At 38.2% G+C, this 27,788-nt stretch overlaps 1 protein-coding gene and 1 long non-coding RNA gene across 2 annotated transcripts; both read left to right on the top strand.

The window, feature by feature from the left end:
* The first annotated feature begins 16,064 nt into the window (after nt 1-16,064).
* On the top strand, nt 16,065-17,826 carry LOC110879758. Its single transcript, XR_002558974.2, has 4 exons — nt 16,065-16,309; nt 16,382-16,576; nt 17,235-17,511; nt 17,617-17,826. It is a non-coding gene; the product is annotated as an uncharacterized LOC110879758 (long non-coding RNA).
* LOC110876832 lies at nt 17,825-18,618 on the top strand. Its single transcript, XM_035977143.1, has 4 exons — nt 17,825-17,832; nt 17,922-18,064; nt 18,141-18,256; nt 18,353-18,618. Exons 1-4 carry the CDS (start codon nt 17,825-17,827, stop codon nt 18,476-18,478), a joined length of 393 nt encoding a protein of 130 aa, XP_035833036.1. The 3' UTR covers nt 18,479-18,618.
* The last annotated feature ends 9,170 nt before the right edge of the window (nt 18,619-27,788 follow it).

The following is a 27,788-nucleotide window of genomic DNA, read 5'->3' as shown; positions in this document are numbered from 1 at the left end:
AATCACATATAGTTCATACAGTTAACACGTAATACAAACAAGAGTTCAAAATACGAGTTGTCACATTTGCACTCACTGAGGAAGCTAGGTAAGTTGTATCGTTCACTGGTTTTCCTGGGGTGTCACATCCTCCCCCCGTTGATCTGGAATTTCGTCCCGAAATTCCGAAGTAGTAGCTTCAGCCTCAGTAGTGGTTGCATTGGTTCCGAATAGCTGGGGATACTTTTCTGTCATCTGGTCTTCGCGTTCCCAGGTGTACTCTGGGCCACGTTTGGAGTTCCAACGAACTCGGACAAGAGGGATTCTCTTGTGTTTGAGGACCTTAACATCCCGGTCCGTGATTTCAACTGGCTCCTCGACGAACTGCAACTGCTCGTCGATAGTGAGTTCCTTAAAAGGAACTATGAGGGTTTCATCTGACAGGCACTTTTTCAGATTTGACACGTGAAAAACATTGTGAACTGCACCGAGTTCAGCTGGTAGGTTTAGCTTGTAGGCACTTTGCCTATTTTCTCAATGATTTCAAAAGGTCCGACGTACCGCGGATTTAGTTTGCCCCGTTTGCCAAAACGTACCACACCCTTCCAGGGTGAGACTTTAAGTACCCGGTCCCCGACCTGAAATTCCAAAGGCTTCCTACGCTTGTCCGCGTAGGCTTTCCGACGGTCGCGTGCTGCCACCATGCGTTGTCGTATCTGCGCAATCTTTTCCGTGGCGTCCACTACAATCTCTGGACCCGTGATCTGACTATCCCCCACCTCTGCCCAACAGAGAGGTGACCGACATTTACGCCCGTACAATGCCTCGAATGGAGCGGCTTGTATGCTGGTGTGATAGCTGTTATTGTATGAGAACTCCACCAAAGGGAGGTGCTTTTCCCAGCCGTTGCCGAAATCAATAACACATGCCCGAAGCATGTCTTCAAGAGTTTGGATCGTTCGCTCAGACTGCCCATCCGTCTGAGGGTGATACGCTGTGCTCATGTCTAACCGTGAGCCGAAAGATTTATGCATCGCTTGCCATAGCTTTGACGTGAATCGTGCATCTCGATCCGAAATGATGGAGGTGGGCACCCCGTGCCTCGAAACAACTTCTTTAAGATAAACGTCTGCGAGAGTGGAGAACTTATCCGTTTCCTTAATAGCCAGGAAGTGTGCAGACTTGGTGAGTCGATCCACAATCACCCATATGGTATCATTCCCACGCTGGGATCTGGGTAGGCCTGTAACAAAATCCATGGAAATTTCTTCCCATTTCCATTGCGGTATCTTGGGTTGCTGAAGTAGGCCCGCTGGTTTCTGATACTCCACTTTGACTTTTGCACATGTCAAACACTTGCCAACGTAGGTCGCTATGTGGGCTTTCATGCTAGGCCACCAATATGTTGTTTTGAGATCGTGGTACATTTTATCCGACCCTGGATGTACCGAGTAGCGAGACTTGTGAGCTTCATCCATCACAAGCTCTCGTAAACCGCCATAAAGTGGGACCCAAATACGCCCTGTTACATAGTAGGCGCCGTCTTCCTTTTGTTCCATTTGTTGCCTTGAGCCGCGTAAGGCTTCAGCCTTGACGTTTTCGGGTTTCAATGCTTCTATCTGAGCGGTTCGTATCTGTGCAGGAAGACTGGACTGAATGGTGAGTTGCAAAGCTCGTACACACCTAGGTAAAGTGTCTTTCCGACTGAGGGCATCAGCCACAACATTGGCCTTGCCTGGATGGTGCTTGATGGCGCATTCGTAATCATTCAGAAGTTCAACCCATCTTCGTTGACGCATGTTCAAATCCTTTTGCCTAAGGATATGCTCGAGACTCCTGTGATCGGTGTAAATTGTGCACTTGGTACCGTACAGATTGTGTCGCCATATCTTAAGCGCGAAAACAACAGCTCCCAGCTCTAAATCGTGCGTCGTGTAATTCCGCTCATGAACCTTGAGTTGACGAGAAGCGTAGGCAATAACTTTATCCCGTTGCATCAATACACACCCAAGACCCTGTATCGACGCGTCACAATAAACCACAAAGTCGTCCGTGCCCTCTGGCAATGAGAGAATAGGTGCGTTGCAAAGCCTATCCTTTAGGTACTGAAAAGCGGTTTCCTGGGAATCTTCCCAACGGTAGGTGACACCCTTCTGTGTCAGTAGTGTAAGCGGCTGTGCGATCTTGGAGAAGTCTTTGATGAGTCGTCTGTAATAACCCGCCAAACCTAAGAATTGGCGTATTTCCGTTGGTGTACGCGGTGCAGGCCAGTTCCTGATCGAATCTACCTTGGATGGATCAACATGAATCCCATCCTGGTTTACCACGTGGTCTAGAAAGTGGACTTCACGAAGCCAGAAGTCACATTTCGAAAAATTGGCGTATAGCTGTTCCTTTCGTAGGAGTTCCAAAATAAGTCGTAGATGCTGCTCGTGTTCCTCTTGACTCTTGGAGTAGATCAGAATGTCGTCAATAAACACTATCACAAACTTGTCTAAGTAGGGTTTGCACACCCTGTTCATAAGGTCCATAAATACGGCAGGCACGTTCGTTAACCCGAACGGCATGACAAGAAACTCGTAGTGGCCGTAGCGAGTTCTGAATGCGGTTTTGGAGACGTCCTCATCCCGGACTCTCAGCTGATGATACCCTGACCTCAAGGCTATCTTGGAGTAGTAACTCGACCCCTGCAACTGGTCGAATAAGTCGTCTATACGCGGAAGAGGATAACGGTTCTTCACCGTCACCTTGTTCAGTTCACGGTAGTCGATGCACATCCTGAAAGTGCCATCCTTCTTTTTCACGAAAAGTACTGGAGCTCCCCAAGGCGATGAGCTTGGACGAATAAAGCCCTTTTCCAAGAGCTCTTGTAGCTGCTTCGACAGTTCTTCCAGTTCGGTTGGAGCTAAACGATACAGTGCGCGAGCTATCGGTGCTGCTCCAGGAGCTAACTCAATCTGGAATTCGACTTGGCGGTGAGGCGGTAAACCGGGTAAATCTTCAGGAAACACCTGAGGAAAGTCACGTACAACTGGAATATCCTCCAGCTTCTTTTCCTTTGCTGATGCGTCAGTGACAAGTGCCAGAATTGCAGTGTGCCCCTTTCATAAACATTTCTGAGCCTTCAAGAAAGAGATGATGCCAACCACAGCACCACTCTTGTCGCCTTGAACTTCGAGAGGTTCTTGACCAGAACGGGGAATACGAATGATCTTCTCGCTGCATAAGATTTCTGCCTGATGTTGGGATAACCAATCCATCCCTATAACGATATCGAAACTACCCAAAACTATGGGAATAAGGTCGATGGAGAAAGCTTGACCAGCTAAGACAATACTACAACCCTTGACTACCTGCGTGGCTTCTAGGCTCTTACCATTAGCTAGTTCTACTACATGCTTGGTGTTTAGGGGTGTTGGTGCACGTTTTAACAATTTACTGGCTTTCACAGATATATAACTTGTATCCGCACCTGAATCAAATAAAACAGTAACATAAATATCGTCGAGGAGAAACTTACCCATAACCACATTGGGATCGTTCATTGCGTCTCCTCGCCCCAGCACGAAAGCTCGACCCCTTGCCTCGTTGCCATTGTTGTTGTTGTTTCCCCCGTTGTTGTTGTTGTTCCCGTTGCCCTGATTATTGTTGTTGTTGCGATTCTGGTTCTGGTTCACTTGAGGGCAATCGCGTTTGAAATGACCTTCAGCCCCACACTAGAAACATCCCTGGTTTCCACGCTGTGGCTGCTGCTGCTGGTTCTGTGGAGCTGGCGGTGAGAGTTGCTGGTTCTGATTTGCTGGCCATGAGCTTCTACAATCCTTAGCCTCATGACCCATCTTGAGGCATCTTTGACAACGTTCCCTGCGACATCTTCCACTGTGGTGTTTGTTGCACCTACTACACCATGGGTGAATTCCCCGATATCCACCCTGTCCCTGACTGCCTGATGATTGCTGATTCGGACTCTGGTAGTCATTTGTCTTGCGCTGTTGTGCTTGAGACTGAACAGAAACTGATCCCTTGCTGGAATCCCCCTCCCATTTTCTCTTGTTGTCACTGGGAGTAGCAGAAATAGTGACAGCAGTAGTGGTAGCACTGATGCGTTTTGGCAGCTTGTTCTGTTCCACTGCCTGGTTGGTGAGTCGATGAGCAAGACGCTGAATGTCTTGGATGTTGTTGAGGTTAGCCGACGTCACGTGGCTCTGAATCTCTGGCGCAAGTCCCTTGAGATACAACTCAATGCGCTTAACTGGAGGGTCCACCATCGTTGGACACAAGATGGCCAGTTCGTTTGACCGTTTCGTGTAAGCCTCGATTTCTGACCCCGTCATCTTCAGATGGTAAAGCTCATCTTCCAACTTGTGGATGTCATCACGCGTACAGTATTCTCGCTTGATGAGTTCCTTAAAATCGTTCCAAGGTGTGGCGTTAGCAGCCGCCAACCCTAGAATCTGTACTTGCGCGTTCCACCAGGTTAGCGCTATTCCTTCGAGAGTGCCAGTGGCGTACTTCACCATGCGAGCCTCAGGGCACTCGCACATTTCAAATACTGACTCTAGCTTCTCAAACCAATGGAGTAGTCCCACTGCCCCTTCCGTGCCACTGAACGTGTTTGGACGACAGTCCATGAAGTTCTTGAAAGTGCAAACAGGTTGCTGTGCGTGTTGACCTATTGTGTACGAATAGGGCAAAGTTAAACACGAGAGTTGGTTTAGGAGTGTAGGATCTAATGATCCTAGTGTGAATTATAACTATAGGATATACCTCCTGCTTGTGCGGCTGCAAGTGCCGCAGCAACTTGTTCGTTAATAAGAGTCGTCAACTGGGCTTGAGTCATGTTAATACGTCCAGACATGATCTTCATAGTAAAAGTAGCATAAGTGAGAATGGTTCGCGAGTAGTGCGATGACAGAAGAGTGTAAGCACGTAAGTGTTCTCAGGCAATAGTGTCATGTGTATCTATACATACTACGAGCAAAGTTCTATGTAATTCTAGCATGCAGGTAATATATAAACATAAGCCATATTACCTAGTATGTCGAGTCTTGCACGTGGAGCGAAGCGTCGTTGTGGATCGTTGAGAGCACTGTTATGGTTATAGTCTGGTTTTAATAAAAACGTTTTTCCCATATTAAAACCAAGTTCTCTAAAACCAATGGCTCTGATACCAATCTGTCACACCCCCAAAATCCACACGCGGAGTACCACCGCTTGGAGGCGTGGCATGACCAGGATCAAGCCATCAATCATATTGAACATAGCATAATATAAATAAGATAGTTCGTAAAACCCAATTCAATACAATTGATGTTCTAAACCAAACATAGTATCAATAGCGGAAGCGTAATAATGAAAATCCAAAGTATGTGAATGTAAACCCAAAGTAATGTTAAGTTTGATTGTTTAAACGTTTTAACATGGCATCCATGATCCATGTTCCACAACGACCTGCTCCTTCCTAGTGCAAGCTCCATAAGTACCTAAGGTCCTGCAAGGCATGCAGCAGAGAGTCAACAACTAGTTGAGCGAGTTCACAGTTGATAGTTCAGTAATAGTATAGTGTGAGTAGTAGTATGTTCGTTCGTTATGTCATGCATCGTACTAGTTTCCATCGCGGCCTCCCAGGCAGGTATGCGAAGTTTAGGGGATGTTCTTCCCAAGTATTCTAGACTAGGTTTATTTGTATCGCGGCCTCCCAGGCAGGTGTGCGAAGATTAGTAAATTGAGTTCGCGGCCCTCCTAAGGCAGGTGTGCGAAGTCAGTCATAATATCGCGACCAACCCTTGGCAGGTGTGCGAAGATCAGTTCAATAGGTGTTACTAGTCTAGCTGTATCTTGTCGTTAGGTTCTATCATCTGAGTATATACAATAAGTCATCCAATCCCATTCCCACCCGGGAACCCCATGCCTTGGCTGTGTGAACTCACCTTGGTTTGCTCGGCAGATACACAAAGTTCGGTTAAGCTATATAGTGATCAACCACGTCCTAGCATGGTTATTATACAAGTCAGGTTCGCATTCAAGTATAGCATGTATATTCTACACGTATTGTACACAAGTATAATCATGGCATGCACAAGTATGTCATAGCAGTTCCAATAGCAGACACGTAAATAAGTCCAAGTATCCGGCCCAGTCAGTTGGGCTCGTGACAGTGCAAGTCCAAGAATAATGTGCAAGTGTTCACGGTCTCGAGTCGAGACTAACAATCTCGAGTCGAGACTAAGCAGTCTCGAGTTGTACCGGTTTCGAAGTCTCGAGTCGCAACAAGGAGATCTTGAGTCTACATGGTCTAGTCGAGACTTCACGGTCCCGAGTCGCAAGCAGACCCGCAACCGTGGTCTCGGTTTGTGCTGTCTGTGTTGGTAAAGTGGTCTCGAGTCGAGACTGTGGGTTCCCGACTCGCAACCCTGGTCGAGACTAGCAGATTGTAACAACTTTCCATAATTCCAGTTCATCAATTCCGTAATGTTAGCAAACAGATTAGGCAGTTTCACAATCAGATCAAATCAGCAGTTTATTCGATCATTATGAACATTCATATCATCATCATCAAGAACAAACAATCGGATCATCATACAAACCTAAACCGAATCATTTAACTATCATGTAACCGGATTCTAGACTAATCATGCCATCCTAACCCGAAATCATATTATCACAGCCAGTTTAACAAGCATATATTCGGACTAATTATCATATTGCCAATCATACATGCAGCCGATTTCATGAACACTAAGAATCAACAACATAATAAATCATGCTAACAAGAACCCTAGATCATGTAACAATAGCCCTAGATTATCATGCAAGAAACATCATCAAATATGAAATCATATAACAACAAACACTTAAAACACTAACCGGCTTAGAGATGAAACCCGTGAGGTCTCGAGTCCAGATGGTGTTGTCGCCGGCTTCAAGAGGAAAGGAGAGAGAGGAGGAGTTCTAGGGTTTGTGTGTGTGAGGATGTTTGGCAAGTAAATGAAAATCTAAACCCCTAATGGGTATGTGTTTGCGAATCAAGGGGAGTGGGCCGAACCCTTTACACCCTTTACCGGGTTGCCCTCTTGGTCTCGAGTCGGCTAAACATACATGGGCCGATTGGGTTTGTGTAGTTGGATCATGCAACCACATAAACATAGCATATCCTTCACTTATTCAACAAAGTTCACATAATCACATATAGTTCATACAGTTAACACGTAATACAAACAAGAGTTCAAAATACGAGTTGTCACATTATCCCCAACTTAAAAGAAATTTCGTCCCGAAATTTGGTATGCACTCACTGAGGAAGCTAGGTAAGTTGTATCGTTCACTGGTTTTCCTGGGGTGTCACAGTATAGGTATATGTGAGAGAAGGGACGCCCGGCGAGATCGGCTGGTGGGAGCCGGAAAGGACGGGACGGGGCGAGGGGGCGGTGTGGGAGACCGGGGCCGGGCCTCACCGGGCCTAAGCCGGCCCCCATACCGCTTGGTCTTAGTGTCCACGCGATGCCGAATGGAACATAAACACTTGTAATAACGTAACATGCTACTTTTATTAAATGAAAAAATTATATCAATACCATATTCAAATAAAAAAGAATAAAATGCTCTTTTTTATGATGTCGTATTTATTTTTAAAAAAGTATCAACGTATGAAAAAGTTATGGTCGTTTAAAATCGTAAGGAAATTATACCTATTTTTAAAAGCCAACCCTTATCTACAATAGCTAAAGGTATTTAGGTATTTTCAAAATTTGTTAATAAAAAATAACTTTTGTGGGGCGTAGGGCTCCGTTATTATTATTATTATTTTTTTTTTACAAAAACTATATCAATTTTTACCTAAATCAGATCCTGTGAGGTTGCATGTCACTTACAGTACATCTCGCCTAGTTCGAAATACTGATCTTCAGCTCTAATCTTTCATAATCGAAGATCCATACTGGTAACAACTTTGATTTTGCTTGTAATTGTTCAAATGTGTAGGATCGTCATGTACAGAAATTGATGATTTGAAAACTAGGTTAAGTTCAGGGTTGCATATTGAGGAAATGTGAAAGATAAAGGGATGTAAGTAGGGAGTAGGGTGAAATTACCAGTTTGCCCTTTGACCGTTTGGAGATAACGTTCCAAACTAACGGACACAAAGACCAGGGGGTAATGTTGAGAGAAATCGACAACGTGGGGGGGGGGGGCAGACAGCAATATTTTCCTGGTAGGGGGTCAGAGTGCCAATCACATAAAACCCCAGGGGGTAAAATTGCAGTTTACTCTTATTTTTATGTACGTGTCGGTATAAGTTTGAGTTGGTGTTCGACGTAGATTTCTTTTGCAAATAAGTCGGGTCATATATAATATGCTTTGTGCTTATTTTTATGTACATCTTTAGTTTATCTGTGTTTTGACGTAACTTTTGTTTAGAAACGATTCAGGTGTTGACGGTACAAAATCGAGTTACGTTACACTTGGATCCACTTTTTTTTACGTTTTCATATGATCTACCTTTTGGCATAAATTTTGTTTTACAACAAGTCGGGTCAAGTATAATATGTTTTCATTAAACAATAAATTCGACTTATTTTATGTTTCAGCGCCAACGCAACACGCGGTACCATTTTTAACTTATAAAAACATAATTTTGTACTTATTTTTATTTAGATCTTTAGTTTATCTATGTTTTGATTTTACCTTTGTTCTAAAACGATTCAGGTGTTGACGGTACAAATCCGAGTTAATTTACATTTGGACCCGTCGTAACGCGTGAGAAAATTTACTGGTTAAAAACATAACTAATGTTGGTATTATTTTATAGATATACTCGTTGCATATAAATCCATTCAATTGAGTTATATTTGAGATTATTATTATTTATGTTTAGATTTATAACTAATTTAAATACCATTGAATATAAAATATTCAACTCAATATACTAAAGTCGCCTATATACTTTTTTTCAGGTTTTTTTTTAATATAAAATATTAAATTTAATTAATATTAAAATATTTCATAAGACACATGACATAATTAATTTTAGATTTTTATTTATTGTTTGTTAGTTTAATTTAAGAAATTGTATACATAATTAGGTTCTTAGTTTTTTTTTCCATTTTCTTAAATAATAGGCTATAATCTTGTGTATTGTACAGACGAAATCAGTAATAAAAAACTGTTTATTTACGTTGTTTAAAAACAACAGATAATCATGTTTAAATTGTAAAGTAATTTAAAGATATAATCATCCATATAAATCTAATACAACACTTTCGTAAAATCTATCTTTGAAAAGGTTTAAATAAAAAATATCATTATAACTTATAAATTAAAATGTTTAAGGTAAAAGTTGATTTTGTAGGAAGGTTTAGGATACCTAATCTAACCAAAAAAATATTAGTTAGTTTAACATATATATTTAGAGGTCGAAAATTAAGGTAGCTATTCTAAAATACGAAATGTCGATAGTAACTAAATAAAATTTTATACCTTATTCTATTTTATTTTATTTCGGGTATCTAAGACTTGAAGTTTAGTTATCGGAAGAAGTTATGTCTCAAGTGAAGTCATCTGGTGGCAATCCTCGGCTCATAACAAGTAATATCGACAGTATCCATAGAAGGATAGAGATGTTCCAGAAGCAGTCTTAAGGAAAGTTAGGGGTTGTTTGGCAACTTCTGAGTGGTTAAGTGCTGAATTAGTAAGAGGTCTAAACCATTAGTAAGAGGCAAATATCAGACCAATTCAAATTAGTGGTCTTAACCATTCAGACTATGTATAATGCTTAACCATTCAGACATCTCTTCACAAAACAAACAATCTGAACCATTAAGTTATGAACCGGTAAGAGGTAAGAGGTCTGAACCATTAAGAGCCTATTAAGAGCTAAACAAACAGCCCTTTAGCCTATTTATGCCAAGGCAGGGGAGTAACTGGTTGACAATGAGTAAGAGAACGAATTCCCCGCCGAGTTAGTTGACGAGAAAGTTTCTTAACTATTTATTATTTTTCTTTATAATATTTAATTTATGAATATTTCTTTTCTTTAGTATTTCCTTTTCAGTGTTTTTATTATTTTTTTCTTATTTAATAATTTAATATTTTATTGACTTAATCCCGTGTAATACACGAGGTTCTAATCCAGTTGAGTTATATTTGAGATTATTATTATTTTTATTTAGATTGATAACTAACTAGAAGCGCATCCCGCCGCGATGCGGCGGGGGCTTGAAGATGTGTTGCGAAACCGAGTCAATATAGCGGTGTTAAAATATATTAACAAATCCTTTTTTCCGGCAAGTTAGATTAGGGTGATCTATAAAGTATATTTACTAAGCACAATCATTAAGATAGTAAATCCACTTTGAGTACAGATTATTGCACCATAAACCATCATTGTCCATTTACCCTTGACCATACCCATACGTTCGAGAATCAAAGTTTGTATACGTTTTGTTTCTAAACATGTGTATGTGGTTGTCGGCTCCCATGCAACTTCACAGATTTTAGATATATGTAACTATGTTAAATGTTTTTTCGATGGTAGACCACAACCATCACTACAAGAAAAATGACCATTTGGGACTAAATTATGAGGGACTGATCTATCAGTCTTGGATACTAGTATCGGGGACTAATTTATTAGTTACTAATTGTATTAGAGACTGATTTTTTTGTGACTGATGTCCGTGACTAATAATCAGTCATTAATACTTGGACAACTTATCTGAGACTGAATTTTAGTCACAAATATGTTTGTCTAAAAATAAATTTTGGGGGGAAACTTATTGGTTACTGAAATTCAGTCCTAAATAACAGACCCCATTAATAAAAATGGCTCCATTTTATTGGTCACTAATATTCAGTCACTAATATATTGACACCAAGGGACTAAACTATGAGGGACTAATCTATCAGTCTCGGATACGTAGTATCTGGGACTAATTTATTAGTTACTAATTGTATTATAGGTTGATTTTTTTGTGACTGATGTCCGTGACTGAATTTTAGTCACAAATATGTTTGTCTAAAAATAAATTTTGGGGGGAAACTTATTGGTAACTGAAATTCAGTCCTAAATAACTAACCCATTAATAAAAATGGCGCCATTTTATTGGTCACTAATATTCAGTCACTAATATATTGACACCGAGGGACTAAACTATGAGGGACTAATCTATCAGTCTCGGATACGTAGTATCTGGGACTAATTTATTAGTTACTAATTGTATTATAGGTTGATTTTTTTGTGACTGATGTCCGTGACTGAATTTTAGTCACAAATATGTTTGTCTAAAAATAAATTTTGGGGGGAAACTTACGTGTTACTGAAATTCAGTCCTAAATAACTAACCCATTAATAAAAATGGCGCCATTTTATTGGTCACTAATATTCAGTCACTAATATATTGACACCGAGGGACTAAACTATGAGGGACTAATCTATCAGTCTCGGATACGTAGTATCTGGGACTAATTTATTAGTTACTAATTGTATAAGAGGTTGATTTTTTTGTGACTGATGTCCGTGACTGAATTTTAGTCACAAATATGTTTGTCTAAAAATAAATTTTGGGGGGAAACTTATTGGTTACTGAAATTCAGTCCTAAATAACTGACCCATTAATAAAAATGGCGCCATTTTATTGGTCACTAATATTCAGTCACTAATATATTGACACCGAGGGACTAAACTATGAGGGACTAATCTATCAGTCTCGGATACGTAGTATCTGGGACTAATTTATTAGTTACTAATTGTATTAGATGTTGATTTTTTTGTGACTGATGTCCGTGACTGAATTTTAGTCACAAATATGTTTGTCTAAAAATAAATTTTGGGGGAAACTTATTGGTTACTGAAATTCAGTCCTAAATAACTGACCCATTAATAAAAATGGCGCCATTTTATTGGTCACTAATATTCAGTCACTAATATATTGACACCGAGGGACTAAACTATGAGGGACTAATCTATCATTCTCGGATACGTAGTATCTGGGACTAATTTATTAGTTACTAATTGTATTAGAGGTTGATTTTTCTGTAACTGATGTCCGTGACTGATTTAACTAAATAAGACTAACCCAGTTAAAAATTATAAAAGGATTTCTATTAAAAAGACTAACCTAGTTAGTCTTTTCAGTTAACTACTTCAGGGGCTGATTTGGTTATTTTTAAAAGTATTTTAACCTTATATTCTAACCGAGTTAATGGATTTGTAAAGGTTCCTTATTAAACAACTAACTTAGTTAATATACCCAGTTAACTATTACAGGGACTATTTAGGTAAATGTGTAACCACAGGGGCCAAAGTGTAAATTTTTGTTAAAATGAATAAAAAGGTTCGAATCGGTCACTAACAAGACTCGAACCCGCGCCCTTCGAACACACACACACATGCATAACCGGCTGGACTACCACCATCGTTGTTCATATCTCAGATTTATGTTATATATATAGATACACTTTAGAAATATAAAATATATATATTTAAACCTGCATATCCGCGCTGTTGACCGGACTTCGACAAACCCCGATGTTAATGGGTTATCTGATCAATGTCGTTGCACGCCTATTCTCTGCACCTCAAAAGCAACTTCCCACGCGCATTTAATTGATTCGAACGTGCCTGACTTCGATGAAACCGAAGTAGTTTTTATAAAATTAAAAGTGGAATCTACCAATAATTTCTGTTGATGTAATGTCCAAATTGAGGCGTTTTATAAAAAAAAATTAAACAAAGCGTAGAAAAAAGTTGTAGTAACATCCGTAGCAAATCTGAGGAAAAAATATAAAAAAATAACGTAGCAAAATCGGTAGCAAAAAGAAATGTTTGAAAATTAAGGAGTAAATTACAAGTTTTGTCCTTTATGTTTACATCAAATTGTAGGTGATGTCCTTTGCCTTTAAAATTGATGAGTTTTGTACTTAATGTTTTAAAATCCTACATGTTATGTCCTTTAGCCCAACCCAGTTAAATTTTTCTATTAAATCTGATCATGTGACTTGCATATGAGGACATATTTGTCTTTTCACCGTTACAGGGACTATTATGCAAATATCTAATATCTTAGGACTCTTGTTTAAAATAATAAAAAATATATATAAATCTAGTCTGTACTCTCTCTTTCACACAAACACCTCTCTCTCCTTCTCTCTATATATCACTTACCACCACCATCCACCCCACCACCACCACTTACAGCCACCTGCTGCAACCACCTCCAACCCAACCCACCCATCTCTCTCTCGCTCTCTCCTTCCCAGCCGTTGCCCCCACCATCGCCCAGAACCCACCGCCACCACCACCGGTAGAAACTCCGGCAAGATTTTCCGACCAAAAGGTGTTTAAGAAGCTCCGTCCGAGAGGTGTTAGCAACTTAGCATAGCTACCAAGATACAAAAACTCCGGCAAGATTTTTGACGCAAAGGCACTAACTTGAATGAGAGATTTCTTAAATCCGACCGAATACAATGACCATAAATCCCACAAAGTTCACCTTCTTCATCTTTATCTTTATGGTAGTGGCCGCAGATCCCACATGGGTTTTCTCTTTCCCTCATCCTCATTCTTGAACAAGGGCCAACAACCGGCAAACAAAAGTTATGATATACCTTTTGAGTAATAATCCGATATAATCCATTTCAGTCAAAAACTGAGAAAAAACGATTGCTTCTGCTTCCGAAGATCAAGCATGGAAGATGGCACCGAATCGGAGCAAATTTCTGATGATTTCACCTGCGTCGTTTGCCTGTAACGTCTACACCTTTCGATTTCATCATTTTTAATTTTAATTTCGCATAATATTTGTGATTCATGTCCGGTTTTCTTTTGAGAATTTTGCGATTGAGATGCAATTATTGTTCGTTTTTCTCAAGTTTTTTGTGATTTTTGTTGGATTTAGGGTAGCTTAACCTGATCTATTTGTACAGAAGTTTGTTATGTAGAGAATTTGGGGGAGAAGTGATGAGAGAGAGAAGGGAGAGTTTTATATTTCTTTTTTTTTTATTTTTCAGTGTTTTACATATAGTCCCTGAATAATAATTTATTGCAAAATAGCCCCTGAAAGATAAAATGACAAACATGCCCTCATGTGCAAGTCACATGATCATATTTAACAAAAAAATCTGACTGGGTTAGGGCTAAAGGACATAACGTGCATGATTTTGAAACGTTAAGGACAAAACTTGTCAATTTTAAAGGCAAAGGACAGCGGCTGCAATTTGGTACAAACATGAAGGACAAAACTTGTAATTTACTCAAAATTAAATAAAGAAGTTAAATAAACCTGGTAGCAAAATTTGTAGAAAGTTGGATGTAAATAAAACTTAAACCCCAAAATAGGGTTTTCTTATATGCAACCAGTTACTCCACCACCGTTCACGACCATCGCCGCCCACTCCACTGGAATCACGACCTTCAAATTGAGTTTCGGGCCGAGACGAGGTTCGTACACACTACAAAAGAACTACACAAACATGGATATTCTTGTTGACCAATCATATTCTTTCTTTATGACGATGTCTCAAACTGGAAGCAATGATTAGTAAGCAGCCATCTTGCATAACCCATCTAAACTGCATTTGCATAAAATTAAAATAACTAACATGACATTAAAATATAAAAATAAATAAAAAAACCTAATTTAACTATTCATCGTCGGAATCCGCTAAAAGGTGGGGTATTCCGTATTCCGTAACAACGTACGAGTACAAATAACAGTTCAAGTTAAAATACCAACTAACTTATATATCAATTATGTAATCGGTTTCAATTAATGGTCAATAACACAAATTTGTTACTCCTCAAGTCTATTTTCTTTACATATGGAATATTTATACTTAATCAAATTTGTTACCCAAACCCTTTCTTAGCAAAAATCATAAATCTCTCAAAAAAAAAAAGATTTGTTTTTTGTTAAAATAAAACGATTTAACTGCCATTTTCGTCCCTGTGGTTTGGTCACTTTGGCCATTTCAGTTCATTTTTCAAAAATGCGCCATTTTCCTCCCCGACGTTCTGGAAAGGTGCCATTTCAGTCCAAAAATCATAACCCAGTTAAGTCGGTTTGTTAATAAGGACTGATTGTGTAAATTTGTAACATAAAGGACCATTTAAGTAAAATGTATAAATATTAATATAATTATAAAATATAATATATATATATATATATATAATGTATACATATATATATATACAGATCAGACGAGAGAGGGAGAGGGTGAACCGGAGCCGGAACCGGAGCTCCGGTGGTCACCACCGCCGCCGCCGGATCCACCACCATCAACGTCATCATCGTCATCAGACGAGAGAGGGAGAAAGTCGGAGAGAGAGAGATAACGACGAGAGAGAGAGAGAGAACCGGCGACGGTGGGGGTGCCGTTTTTCCGGTGAGTTGCAGGCGGCGGCAGTGGTGATGAAGGTCTGATGATGATGATGAAGATCACGATGATGATGATGAAGGTCCGGTGAGTTGCAGGCGGCGGCGGCGGTGATGAGTATGCAGGTACGGTGAGAATGCAGGTCTGATGATGATGATGAAGGTCGATGATGATCGATGATGATGATAACAGATGATGACGATGATGGCGTTGATGGTGGTGGTTCCGGCGGCGGCGGTGGTGACTACCGGAGCTCCGGTTCCGGCTCCGGTTCACCCTCTCCCTCTCTCGTCTGATCTGTATATATATATGTATACATTATATATATATTATACATTTTATAATTATATTAATATTTATACATTTTACTTAAATGGTCCTTTATGTTACAAATTTACACAATCAGTCCTTATTTACAAACCGACTTAACTGGGTTATGATTTTTGGACTGAAATGGCACCTTTCCAGAACGTCGGGGAGGAAAATGGCGCATTTTTGAAAAATGGACTGAAATGGCCAAAGTGACCAAACTACAGGGACGAAAATGGCAGTTAACTCAAATAAAACAAAATGGGTGAATTAAAAAAAGCAATATTCTAGCACTAACTGATTGGTCTATTCAAACTCACACGGATCGCCATGCTATCACCATCATCCGTTGATCAAAACCAATCCAACGGCCACAAAACCCTACAACACTTAAAGCAGACAACACCCCCTATCTCCTCACCTCTCTCTCGCTCATCTCCCCCTCTCTCTCCAGCAGGTGGCCGACACCACTCCGGGTGGCGGCGGCGCCAGCTTCTCGGCGGCAACGACGAACACAGAAGGTCGACGAAGGTTTGAGCGGCGGTGGCGGCGGTAGATCGGAACGACGGGCGGCAGCTCGATGGTTCAGGTTCGAGTTCAGACACGTTCCTGTTTCGGGTCGCGATTAGGGTTTCGAGTTTAATCGGTTCAGGTTAGAATCCGGTTCAGGTCTTGTTTGTTTGAATTCCGATTCAGTTTTCGTTCAGTTTTGTTTTTGGTTCAGGTCATCGGAGCTCCGGCCCGGCTGACAATGGCAACGGATTCAGGTCTCGGTTCGGTTGAATCGGGTGGCTCGGGATCGAGCCTGGGTTTGATTCGGTTCCGTTTTCGTTCTCTTGAATCGGGTGGCTCGGGAAGGTTTCAAAATTCAGATGGAGGCGTTGGGAGATACAGATCCCAGAGTCGCTGAGACTTGCAGGTGAAGTTATTGATCACAATTCTCACTCTGATTTCAAGCACTTTAATGACTTTATTATATGTTATGTTATATGTTTTAAGTTCCAGTTATTGCTCTATTTATTCTTAGGCTTTGATCATGTATCTGTTGCTGACTTGCTGGCCTTTTGTTTTGTATAATTATTTGTTTATCCAGTTAATTTCGATCTAGCAGTACAATTTAATTAGGATATTCTTCAACTGTATTGAACGTTATAGAGTTTCCTTTTGTAATAATAGAACCAGCTCCCAAACAAGGTAGAACTGTAGGAGTAGAACCGTAGATGCGATAGCCAAAAACGGCTGTTTGACACCTGAAGCATGAACATGTTATGTTAATATGTGTTTTATAGGTCCATTGGAGCAGGTAACTGTTTATAGATAATAATGCAAATTCACATTGGTAGTGGTTTTGTCTGACAATGAAAAATGTTTGTGTTGAACTAGCAAATGTGTCACTGGGGCAACTTGTATTACTGAATGGGAACTGATAACTTCTACATGGCTTTAAGAATTATCTTTGCTTTATATATATACTTTTTGATCACTAGGTGATCTTATATCTTTGTATTGTCCGTCATTTCCCTATGATCCCATTTTTAGTAATCCGTATTTAAATTCATGGTTCTTCATTTCTGTAGATACTTAGCTGAGGCTCTTGTTCAAGCAATGCAATTTGATGAAGCAGATACCTTATGCAAAAGAACCCTTGAAATCCACAGAATACACAGTGCACCTGCATCACTTGAAGAAGCAGCTGATAGACGATTGATGGCCCTTATATGTTTTGTCGCTGATTGGTGACTTGCTATTGTTGTTTGTTGATGTTTGTTAATCAGGCTGCTGACATTACCGACCGACTCCAACGACATCGAAAGGTTGTAGGACTATGACGACCGACTCCAACGACATCGAAAGGTTGTAGGCTGCTGACATTATGCTTCATTAGCTGTTTTACGATGTCATTTCACAGATATTATGGCGTCAACGACTTATATTCTTTTGTTTGCTTGCATTTCACAGATCTGTGGTGGTCCCCTTGTCACGGAATTATCGACTTCAACCGTTGTATAAGCATGGGCTCTACCTTAAGGTACCTAATTACATTTCGTTGTACTTATCGTTATTCTTGTCGGACGCCGGATTTACATGAGACGCCGTCATGCTATACTTGCCTCTTTTTGGTTACATGTCAAATTGCTGTCAAAGTCGATTAAAGATTGTAGAATTGATGCGGGGGCTTATGGGTATTATTGAAAATTGAAGGTTTCTTTTAACAAAATTGGACATGTATCTCGTTTTAAAACCCCGGTTAAACCGAATGCAAGAAAATGCCCGGTTTCTTCTGATGAACTGGAGACTACAGTTTCAGATGATGACTCATCTTCTGATGAATCGGGGACTATAGTTTCAGATGATGACGCTTCTTTGTGGTTAAGTGAAGATCAAGAACATGGGATCAAGATTAAGGGTTTGTTGAAAATATACATATATGTGTGTGTGTTTTCATTTAATTAATCCTTTTTTTTAATTTGATTTGATTTTAGATGAAGGTGAATGTTCAAGTAAAGCAGGGGAGATTGAAAAGGGTAAAGCTGATTTCAAAAGTGATAAACCCTTCATGGTTTATATAAATCAATCACATCTTACTAATCGCGGAGTGGTAAGTGTAACTAACTTCATCTTTGTCAGTTATATATCAGCATCATAAAACAATCACTAATGTTACCACTAATATAATCGCTTTCATATGATGCAGTATCTACCAGCGGAGTTCAGAAAGAAGTTCTCGAGGGGTCACAAGAGCGATCACAAATGTTCGCTTCAACCTTGGAGTTTGGTGGATGTGGTAATGGTCGCAAGCTCACAACTGATGTGTATTTAACCATGTTCTTTGAAATGACAGTTCTTAATGTATTAGTTTGAGTTGGAACTAACTTTGTGGTTTAAATTTGTATTTTGTTGAAGTTATTTGTATGTTTTATTGTTAAATTCTTGAGCTTGAGTTGGATGTCTTGAATAATATGGTAAACACCCTCAACGTCACTTTTCTTTTTTGTTCCGCGACGCTCGATATTTGCTCGTCGCTCGTTCGAAAAATACTCGGATCGAAAGACGCTCGTTCGAATTTGACTCGGTTGAAAAAACACTCGGTTCGGTTCGGTTTGTAAACGAACCGAGCACGAGCAAAGGTCCAATCGGTTCGGTTAGGCTCGTGAACAGCCCTAGCATGCATACTATCGACTATCAAATGTAGTATCAAAGACAATTTTTAGTCTTCAAAAAAATCATAACAAGAAACAGTCATAGCATCGGCGACTATTATTTAGTTACGAAATTAACATATTAGGGATTGATTATCAGTCTCTAAAAAAACATATTCGGGATTGAAAAAGTTCTTAAAAGATACAAAATTTCAGTCTCTAAAAAACATATTCGAAACTAAATAAGATGACATCTAAGATTATTTTTCAGTCCCTAAAAAATATATTAAGGAATGAAATGGCATGTTATCAGGGACTAATTCTCAGTCTCTACAACGTCTATTAGAGACTGAATTGTCATGGAACCCAAATCTAAGTAAATGTATTTGGGACAAAATAGACAAGGTTCAAGTTCAGATTTTCAGTCCTGAAAGGCCTAGTATCAAGGACTGATTTTATATGTATAGGAGACTGAATATCAGTCTCTATTAGTGTCATACAATCGGGACTGAAATTTAGTTACTAATGAAAGTATCTAGGACTAGACAATTAGGACTGGCTCGGGACTGGCAAAATCAGTCCCTAATAACCATTAGGGACTGATTTAGGAGTTTTAGAGACTGATTTTTCAGTCTCAGATTGCAATCTTTTTTGTAGTGATGCATTAAAATCATCACAACAATAGCCACCACAACATCGCATTCGTCAACACCACAACCGTAAAAAATAAAACCACCACCAACCATATATAAAGATTTTTTGTTACTCATATAGGCACACCTAGAGCCGTATTTAAAAGCCCAAATACAATGGCCAGTCTTTGACTACGACCACATAAAGCATCTGCTTTTGAATGATCAAATTACGTGATTTCTTCCATCTTTTCATAAAAGCCGTTCAAAATTGAATTTATTTCTTTTCCTTAAGGATGGTACTTATCAGCAGTAAGAAATGCATGAATGCTCCCCTTCACTTCCACCCAACCACACCCAAGATCAACTATAACCCCTTTTTCTCTTATTGTCATTTTCAACTTTGCAACTTCATCCCATTTACCATTATCAACATAAAAATTACACAAAAGTGTATAATACCCGGCATTTATCCATTCATATTGATCAATCTGATTTTATAGGCATTTCTCTAATAAACATGTAAGCTTCTTCCCATGCACGCAAAAGTAAATCAACTACACAAGCATAATGTTTGAGGTCAGGGACAATACCATAATATTCTGTTATACTCTTTTCCCAAAAAAAATCTTCTGTCATAATCTTGTTATAGTCATTAAAATAGTAAATTATATAAACATCAAAGTAAAAATTGCACATTTGTCCCAACGGGTATTTTTAAGAAATTAACGGGTATACCCGATACCCGTGGGTATGCCCGATAACCGATGGGTAATTACCCGACAAATACCCGACGGTAACGGGCCGGGTATGGGACAAAGAATTACAACCGGGTACGGACTTGGGATTACCAATACCCGGCCCAAGCTCCGCCCATTGCCATTCCTAAAAAGCGTGAAGCCCTTCTAAAGTGGTACAACAAATGAAACACATGGTACAAGTGACCCATTGCCATTCCTAAAAAGCATGAAGCCCTTCTAAAGTGGTACAACAAATGAAACACATGGTACAAATTCTATTGCATAAAAATGTTACAAATTAGAGTATATATAAATTTAAATACCAGAAAGTTTAAAGCATTCATTAAAAATTTATAAGAAGTACTTCTTTGTACCTTTTAGAAACCACCGCTTTTTTGTATTTATCTTTATAAGAAACGTATGAAACCACCACTTTTTTGTATTTATCTTTATAAGAAATGTATACTTTCATTATCATAATTATTAGGTGGCATTTTGGGCCGTAAAAAATATGAGTTTAAAATATTTTTTCATAATAATGTTAAAACATAATTAATGTTGATATTATTTTGCATATCAAGTGACTTCATTCCTTTAATATAAAAAATCTGTTGATATTATTTTCATATCAAGTGACTTTATTCCCTTAGTATAAAAAATCTGCATGATTTTATTGACTTTATTCGCTTAATAAATACATCTTCTAGTAGGGTGTTCACGTGATACCGCATGAAACATACATACTTGTAATTACGTAGCATGTTAGTTTTTATTAAATTAAAAACTATATCAATACCATATTCATATAAAAAGGAATAAAATACCCGTTTTTATGATGTAGTTATTTTAAAAAAAGTATCAATGTATGAGAAAGTTATGATCGCTTAAAAATCATAGGGGAATTATACCTATTTTTAAAAGCCAACTCATATCTACCTGATTACAAGTGTGTTAGATATTTTCAAAACTTGTTAATAAAAAAAGAACTTTTAAGAGGCCTAGAGCTCCGCTTTATTTCAGATTTTTATATTTTAGACATCAAATTACATACATGGTAAGTGTATGATAAATAAATAAATAAGAGTATATAATTGCTTATATTTCATAGATGATTCATTTTATGGGTTAGATATAGTAGTAAGTTTTTTTTTTCTAGAAAGGCTTACAAGTAATTTTAACCATCAATTGATTTAATCAAGTGTTAAGATTAAATAAGTGAAATTGAAGAGGAAAAAAGAGGCGCGTGGATTTGTGTAAGGGCATTCTAGTCAATTCAGTACAATAGTTTCTCTCTCATCCAATCCCCCCATTTTTAAACGTTAATAACTTTTTCATACGACATTATTTTTTATAAAAATTGCACAAAAAACGAGCGTTTTTTATTTTTAAAACGAGTATACTATTGCTACAATTTCGAAAACCTAGTTGCGTAAAACGCAATGGACAAAAAACGTAAAAAAAATGATTTTTTTCTAAATCGCAATGCACCAAAAACACAAATAAATGTCTTATTTCTAAAACACAATGGTCAGAAAACACAAAGAAATGTCTTATTTTTAAAACGCAATGGCTTAAAGGCTAGGAAGTAATCTTGACCATCCATTGATGGGTTAGGATATAATAGGAAGTTTATTTGGCTAAGAAGGCTATGAAGTAATCTTGACCATCCATTTAGTTAATCAAGGGCTAAGATTAAATGAGGGAAATTGAAGGGAAGAAAAGAGGCGCGTAGGTTTGTTTAGGGGCATTCTAGTCAATACAAGGCAATAGTTTCTCTCTCCTCCAACGCCCCCCATTTTTTAAATGTTAATAATTCTTTCATACGACATTATTTTTTTATAAAAATTGCACCAAAAAACGGGCGTTTTTTTTAGCTTTAAAACGAGTATACTATTGCTATATTTTCGAAAAAAAAAAATTTAAAACCTAGTTGCGTAAAACGCAATGGAAAAAACCCAGTTTGTGTAAAACGCAATGAAAAAAAAAACCTAAAAAATGACATTTTTCTAATACACAATGCACAAAAAACACAAAGAAAAATGTCTTATTTGTAAAACGCAATGGCCAGAAAACACAAAGAAATGTCTTATTTGTAAAACGCAATAGTCTAAAAACACAAAAGAAAGTGTACTTTCTAAAACGCAATGGACTGAAAACACATAAAAATGTGTTTTACCTAAAACGCAATGCACCAAAAACACAAAGAAATGTCTTATTTCTAAAACACGATGGCCAGAAAACACTTAAAATGTCTGTTTTCTAAAACGCAATGGACTGAAAAAGCATAAAAATGTGTTTTACCTAAAACGCAATAACTAAAAACACTTCAAAAATGTGTTTATCTAAAACGCAATAGCCAAAAACCACATAAAAATGTCTTATTTATAAAACGAAATGACTTAAACACACAAAAGAAAGTGTATTTTCTAAAACGCAATGGACTGAAAACAAATAAAAATGTGTTTACCTAAAACGCAATGAACTAAAAACACTTCAAAAATGTGTTTTTTCTAAAACGCAATAGCCAGAAAACACATAAAACTCTCTTATTTCTATAACGCAATGGACACAAGTTGACCTGTCTGTGAATTTGTCTGAACCGGAGAGTAGCAAATCAAAAACTGTATACGAATTACTGTCTTCGAAATGAGACAATTTCTGGAAAATTAAATTTTCTGATGCATTTTTATTAAAGCAATTTAAAGAAAAAAATTCTGATGCAAATCAGACAGGGGCTTTGCCCCTTGGACCCCGCCAGGGGCAGCCGCTCCTGGGACCCCTTCAAAAAAGCTGAAGAACACGTTGATCGGGTGTTTGAATCATTGATTGGTGACGAAAATCGCACTCTAATGTAGTGATTATTGAGATAGAAAGTGAAGAAATGGCTGAAGATGGTGGGTTTTGAAAATGGTGGGTTGTTACTGTGAAGAAGAAGGAAGAAGAAAAGGATATGATTGACTAAAATACCCTTCCTCTTTATTTTAAACTTTGTCACATGTCCTAATCCTATTATTTCCTATACTTTCTAGCTAAAATAAACTTCCTATTTGATCCTCACCCTTGTCCATAACTTAATTTAATATAACTTCTAAGATGGTTATATATATTAGCGTTTAAGAGGATATTTCATTTAAGATGCTTATTTTTATAAGCATTTTGATATAATTTTTATTTATAAACGAAGCAGAATTGCGGTATGGAAAATGGTTGGTGTGGTACCGGTATTTGAAGGCAAAATTCGGTAAAATACTGTTACCGGTTCGGCACCAAAGACGCCAAAAAGTGGGTACCTATTCGATAACGAAAATAATTCGATACGAGAATTCGATACTAATACCTTGTACCAAATGCTCATCCGTACACACGACTCATTAGTCATTTCCATATGACTCAATTTACCTTTTTAGGCCTATAAAGCATTTAGATACACAAGTACACAAAATTCTCATTTTATAAAAGAAAACCGTAAAATAAAGAGATTTTAATTACACAATTTTAAATTACACTTTAGCGTAACTTTTTTATGATTTTCAAATGTACCGTCTTTTCTTAATTTTTGAATCTACCATCACGACATGTTTTTTTTATCTACGTTTTGAATTCTTTCCGCAAAGCGCATGTAACTCCATTAGTTTGGTTTAATAGTCAATAACATATTTAAAAAAATAAATCATATGTTTTAAAAGTTGTAATGAGTTAATATTCTTAAAGTTTGTAAACTATCTTTTTATACTCATTATGTGTATTACAATATAGAATAGATAATGTTGATATTAATAATCTTTTACATGTTTTCTTTTATAAATATATTATACATGACATCAAATGATCTTTAATTTAAGTATAATATAGTCATAATAAAAAAAGGATAAAATTGCAAAAATCAACCTTTATGTTATACCTAAACTGCACTTCATACATTTCATTTTAAAATCGGCAAAACACAACATTTATGTTCATATTTTCATACAGGGTACAACCTTTACCACTAACCTCATTTATTATCTTGTTTAACTACCCTAACATGGTTGCATGTGAGGGTATTATTGTCATTTCCTAAGTCTTTTTAATCAATAAATCTTTTGAACTAATAACCCACCATAAACCAAACCTACAACTTTTCCATGTCTTATTCCTTTCGCTCAACAAACTAGACCTGCAAATTTTCTAAATCCTTTCACCTTAAACCCTAATCACAATGATTCTAAATCTAAAAAAAAAATACAACATGCAAATTGGGACATGTTTTCCACCATGAAAGAAGATGACAACGAAGCTAGGGTTTGATGGCCCAGGTGGGTTTTTCTTCGATTAGGTGTTGTAAAGGTATCCAGCGACAACTCAGGCACAGGCTCCATAGACATGGTCACAAACTTACTTGATGGGGCTCGGTTTTTATTTTCTGTTTTGAATTCGCTACCATGGCCACAAACTTTTGATATGACTATAGATCTGCGATGGTGGGGCGTTGAGAAATCCAGCGATGCTCCGGTAGAGGAAGTTCTTTAGTGGTCTGATGGGGCAAAAATCAGCGGCAACGGCAAAGTCCGTCCCTGTATGTGTCGATGATGATGGCGGTACTCGTTCTTTTCCGGCTATATCTTTTTATTATTCTTTGCAACTGATTGTTGAAGTTGCTCGTATATTCTTTGTCACACCCCGATTTCCACGTGTATCACCGGTGGGCCCGGTGGGGATTACCGTGACGTAGTTGGAGACATCATAGTCAAACCACACAATATAATAATGCACAGCGGAAGCATAAAGATAATTATATTCAACTATTGTTCGTAATATCAAATGTATTACAAATAGTCGAAAGGTATCCACAGGGGATCAAATAATAATATCGAAAAGTATTGTTCAACAGACTTTGACATCTAAAGCTTGCAAGACTTGAATAATGATGCCTGGAGTAGCCAGCCTATTACGTATAGCACCTGCACTTAATCTTTTTGGAAAAATACGTCAGTTTACACTGGTAAATACACTCAACTGACTCATTTTGGAAAATGATTGAAAATTTATTTGAATGCACATGGCACAAAATATCTTTTGATTAAAATACCCAGAGGCAAGATTAATCTTTTTATAACTTGGGACAATCATAGTTATGATCTTGTATACAGTTTTACATGTTCGTTGTACGTTCAGGGCCCGATATAGAAACCGAGTCATGATTAATAGACACATCACAAGTATAGGCCCACTGAGCGTGAGATACCGTTTCCCTTATGCAACTGTCAGGTGTATGCCTACACCCCGTGCATAAGACGTGACCATTTTATAATACAATGATGTCAAGGATATCCGGGACATGGTCATTAACCCCTAAAGGCTTTTATTTCAAACAATACAGATCAAACCGGGTTACCTCAATAACTTAATCACAATCCGATTAAATATTCAATACCCGACCAAGCGGTATTATTATACCGTATCCCAAGCCCGTATAGGGAAATAAGTTAAGAGTATTTACCTGAGCTAGCTCCTGTCTTAAATAGCAAGAATAATAACTCAGCCGTATATTCTAATCAGTAGTCGCAAGTACTTTTACTGGGCTCCTAATCTGGAACGAAGGTTTTATCAACCTATTAGAATCCTAACGGGTCTTTATAATAGCCGTAGCTTAGACCGGTCAGTTCCAAAGGAATATATACGGTTTAATCGCGTGAAAGGCGAAAACCGGGAACAAGTGGTGATTTCGCCCAAACAAGTTCGAAGACTTGTTTTATATGGGTCTTACATTCACACTCTGGACTTTGGGGTCAAAACAATATGGTTTGACCCGCATCGGCTAATTCATGTAAACTAGTTACGTACGCCGAACCGTACGCGCAAAAGGCGCATCGGGTAACCGTAAGAGTCTTACGCTTGTTTCCTAAGTTAATATGCCTTAAAGAGGTTGTGGTATCAGTAGGATACCTTCCGTAATGCCCGTAACGAGTTTTTGTCCTTTATACGCCCCGTAGGGGTTTTTCGGTCATTTTAAAGATGCTTAAAGGGGTTTATGAGTTCTACAGGGAATCTGAGTTTCCCGACCAGTTTATAAAGTCTAAAATACTTTATTTATTATTTAAAATCAGTAGCAACTGGAATCGGGTCAAAAGACCTTATAGAACTCAAGTTACGGCCCAAAAGGGTATATTCGGTATTTACCGAACCGTAGCCATAACCGTAGGTTATGAGCAGGGTAAAAATGATTAAAAATTTTAAAAATCCCCAAATATTATTTTACAACAGTAGGTAAAAGTTTTGGGGACGAAATCTTGGTTTAGGTAGGCGTTATGCTAAATGCGCTATTTAATTACCAAAGTTCCGAAATTTGCGCCATTTGGCATAACTCCTATTCTGGACCTCGGATTGACATGAAATTTTAGGGACATGCTTAGAAATCAGTAACCAAGGTCATGATCCGTTCACATGTCCGAAAACCTCGTTTAAATTTATAAAGGGCGTTACGGTCAACTTTTAGGCGATTAGCGGAAATGCGTAAAAGACTCGGACAAACAATGAACCGGTCACAGAGGGTTATACCATCATGTAACCTGGTCCTAAGAGAGTCCTAAGGCATATCTATACCTCACTAAAACGGGTCAGAACTGAAGTCAATGCAAAAGTCAAACTTTTGCGACATTCGGCTCCGAACCGGTTCAATATAGCAAATGGTCGATTCAAACGAGCGCAAACAAGTTTATATACTTAATATCATGTTTTATGAGTGTCTAAACAGGTTTCATAGCATATACATTACAGATTATGCAAGATTCGCCAAAACGACATTCTGTTGACTTTTTTAGGTGCACGTTTGACTCGACATTTGACATGGTTAGAGTGGTGATCAGGGGAAACCCTTTTAGGGGTTTATTACCCACATAAATACCAACTCATAACTACTTTTGATCCGCAATAAGACTGAGCCATTACGGATTTATTTTGAAGTCAAACCGTAGTTACGACGGTTTGGTTTCTAGTAGTTATCTAAGCATAAATCAAACTACAAAGGATCTAGACGACTTACAGAAGTTGGGTCTTGCTTAGAGTATACAGAGAAATTCTTGAGAGCCTTTAGAATGACCAGAGGAGTGTGTTTTGAGTTGTGTGTTGGTTATGAACCAAACATGCCCTTTTATAGTAAGGTTTCACAACAATTTTTGACACACAAGTCCCCCAACTAACCCCAACCTTCCAACATGTGTCCCTAGTGTTTAGGAGTTGTTTAGGGGTCACTTTGAAGGTTTAAATGCAGGTCATGGCTTTTAGAAGGCTGAACAGCCAAGTTAAGCATGTTTCTGCATCTGGGCGCCTGACGCGGCCCGCATGGGGGAACCATGCACCTTGTACGCGGGTCGCCTGGTTTTTAAAATCATGCGCGTATCTTAGGGGGCTCGCGGCCCGCCTTCACTTACCCCAAATCTTAACGCGGGTCGCGAGAGGGTGGTTTTTCAAGGCTTTTAAATCTTTTAAAATGATTACGAGAATCTGGTAATTAATAACGAAATCTTTCGTAATCATTAACCTGACCTTTCGGGTTTTGAAGGGGTAACTTGAATATTTTATAATCATGACTAAATCTTGGTAATAATGATAAAATCTTTAGTAATAAATAATGAAAATCT

This window comes from Helianthus annuus, chromosome 9, assembly GCF_002127325.2.
Source record: "Helianthus annuus cultivar XRQ/B chromosome 9, HanXRQr2.0-SUNRISE, whole genome shotgun sequence".
Classification (NCBI taxonomy): Eukaryota; Viridiplantae; Streptophyta; class Magnoliopsida; order Asterales; family Asteraceae; genus Helianthus; species Helianthus annuus.
Note: the sequence above shows the minus strand (reverse complement) of the source record. Positions and strands in the feature narration are given on the sequence as shown.

Coding starts and splice junctions, on each gene's coding strand:
- LOC110876832 (XM_035977143.1), top strand. Junction 18,065..18,140: donor ACATGGGATCAAGATTAAGG/GTTTGTTGAAAA, acceptor ATTTGATTTTAG/ATGAAGGTGAATGTTCAAGT. Junction 18,257..18,352: donor ATCTTACTAATCGCGGAGTG/GTAAGTGTAACT, acceptor CATATGATGCAG/TATCTACCAGCGGAGTTCAG.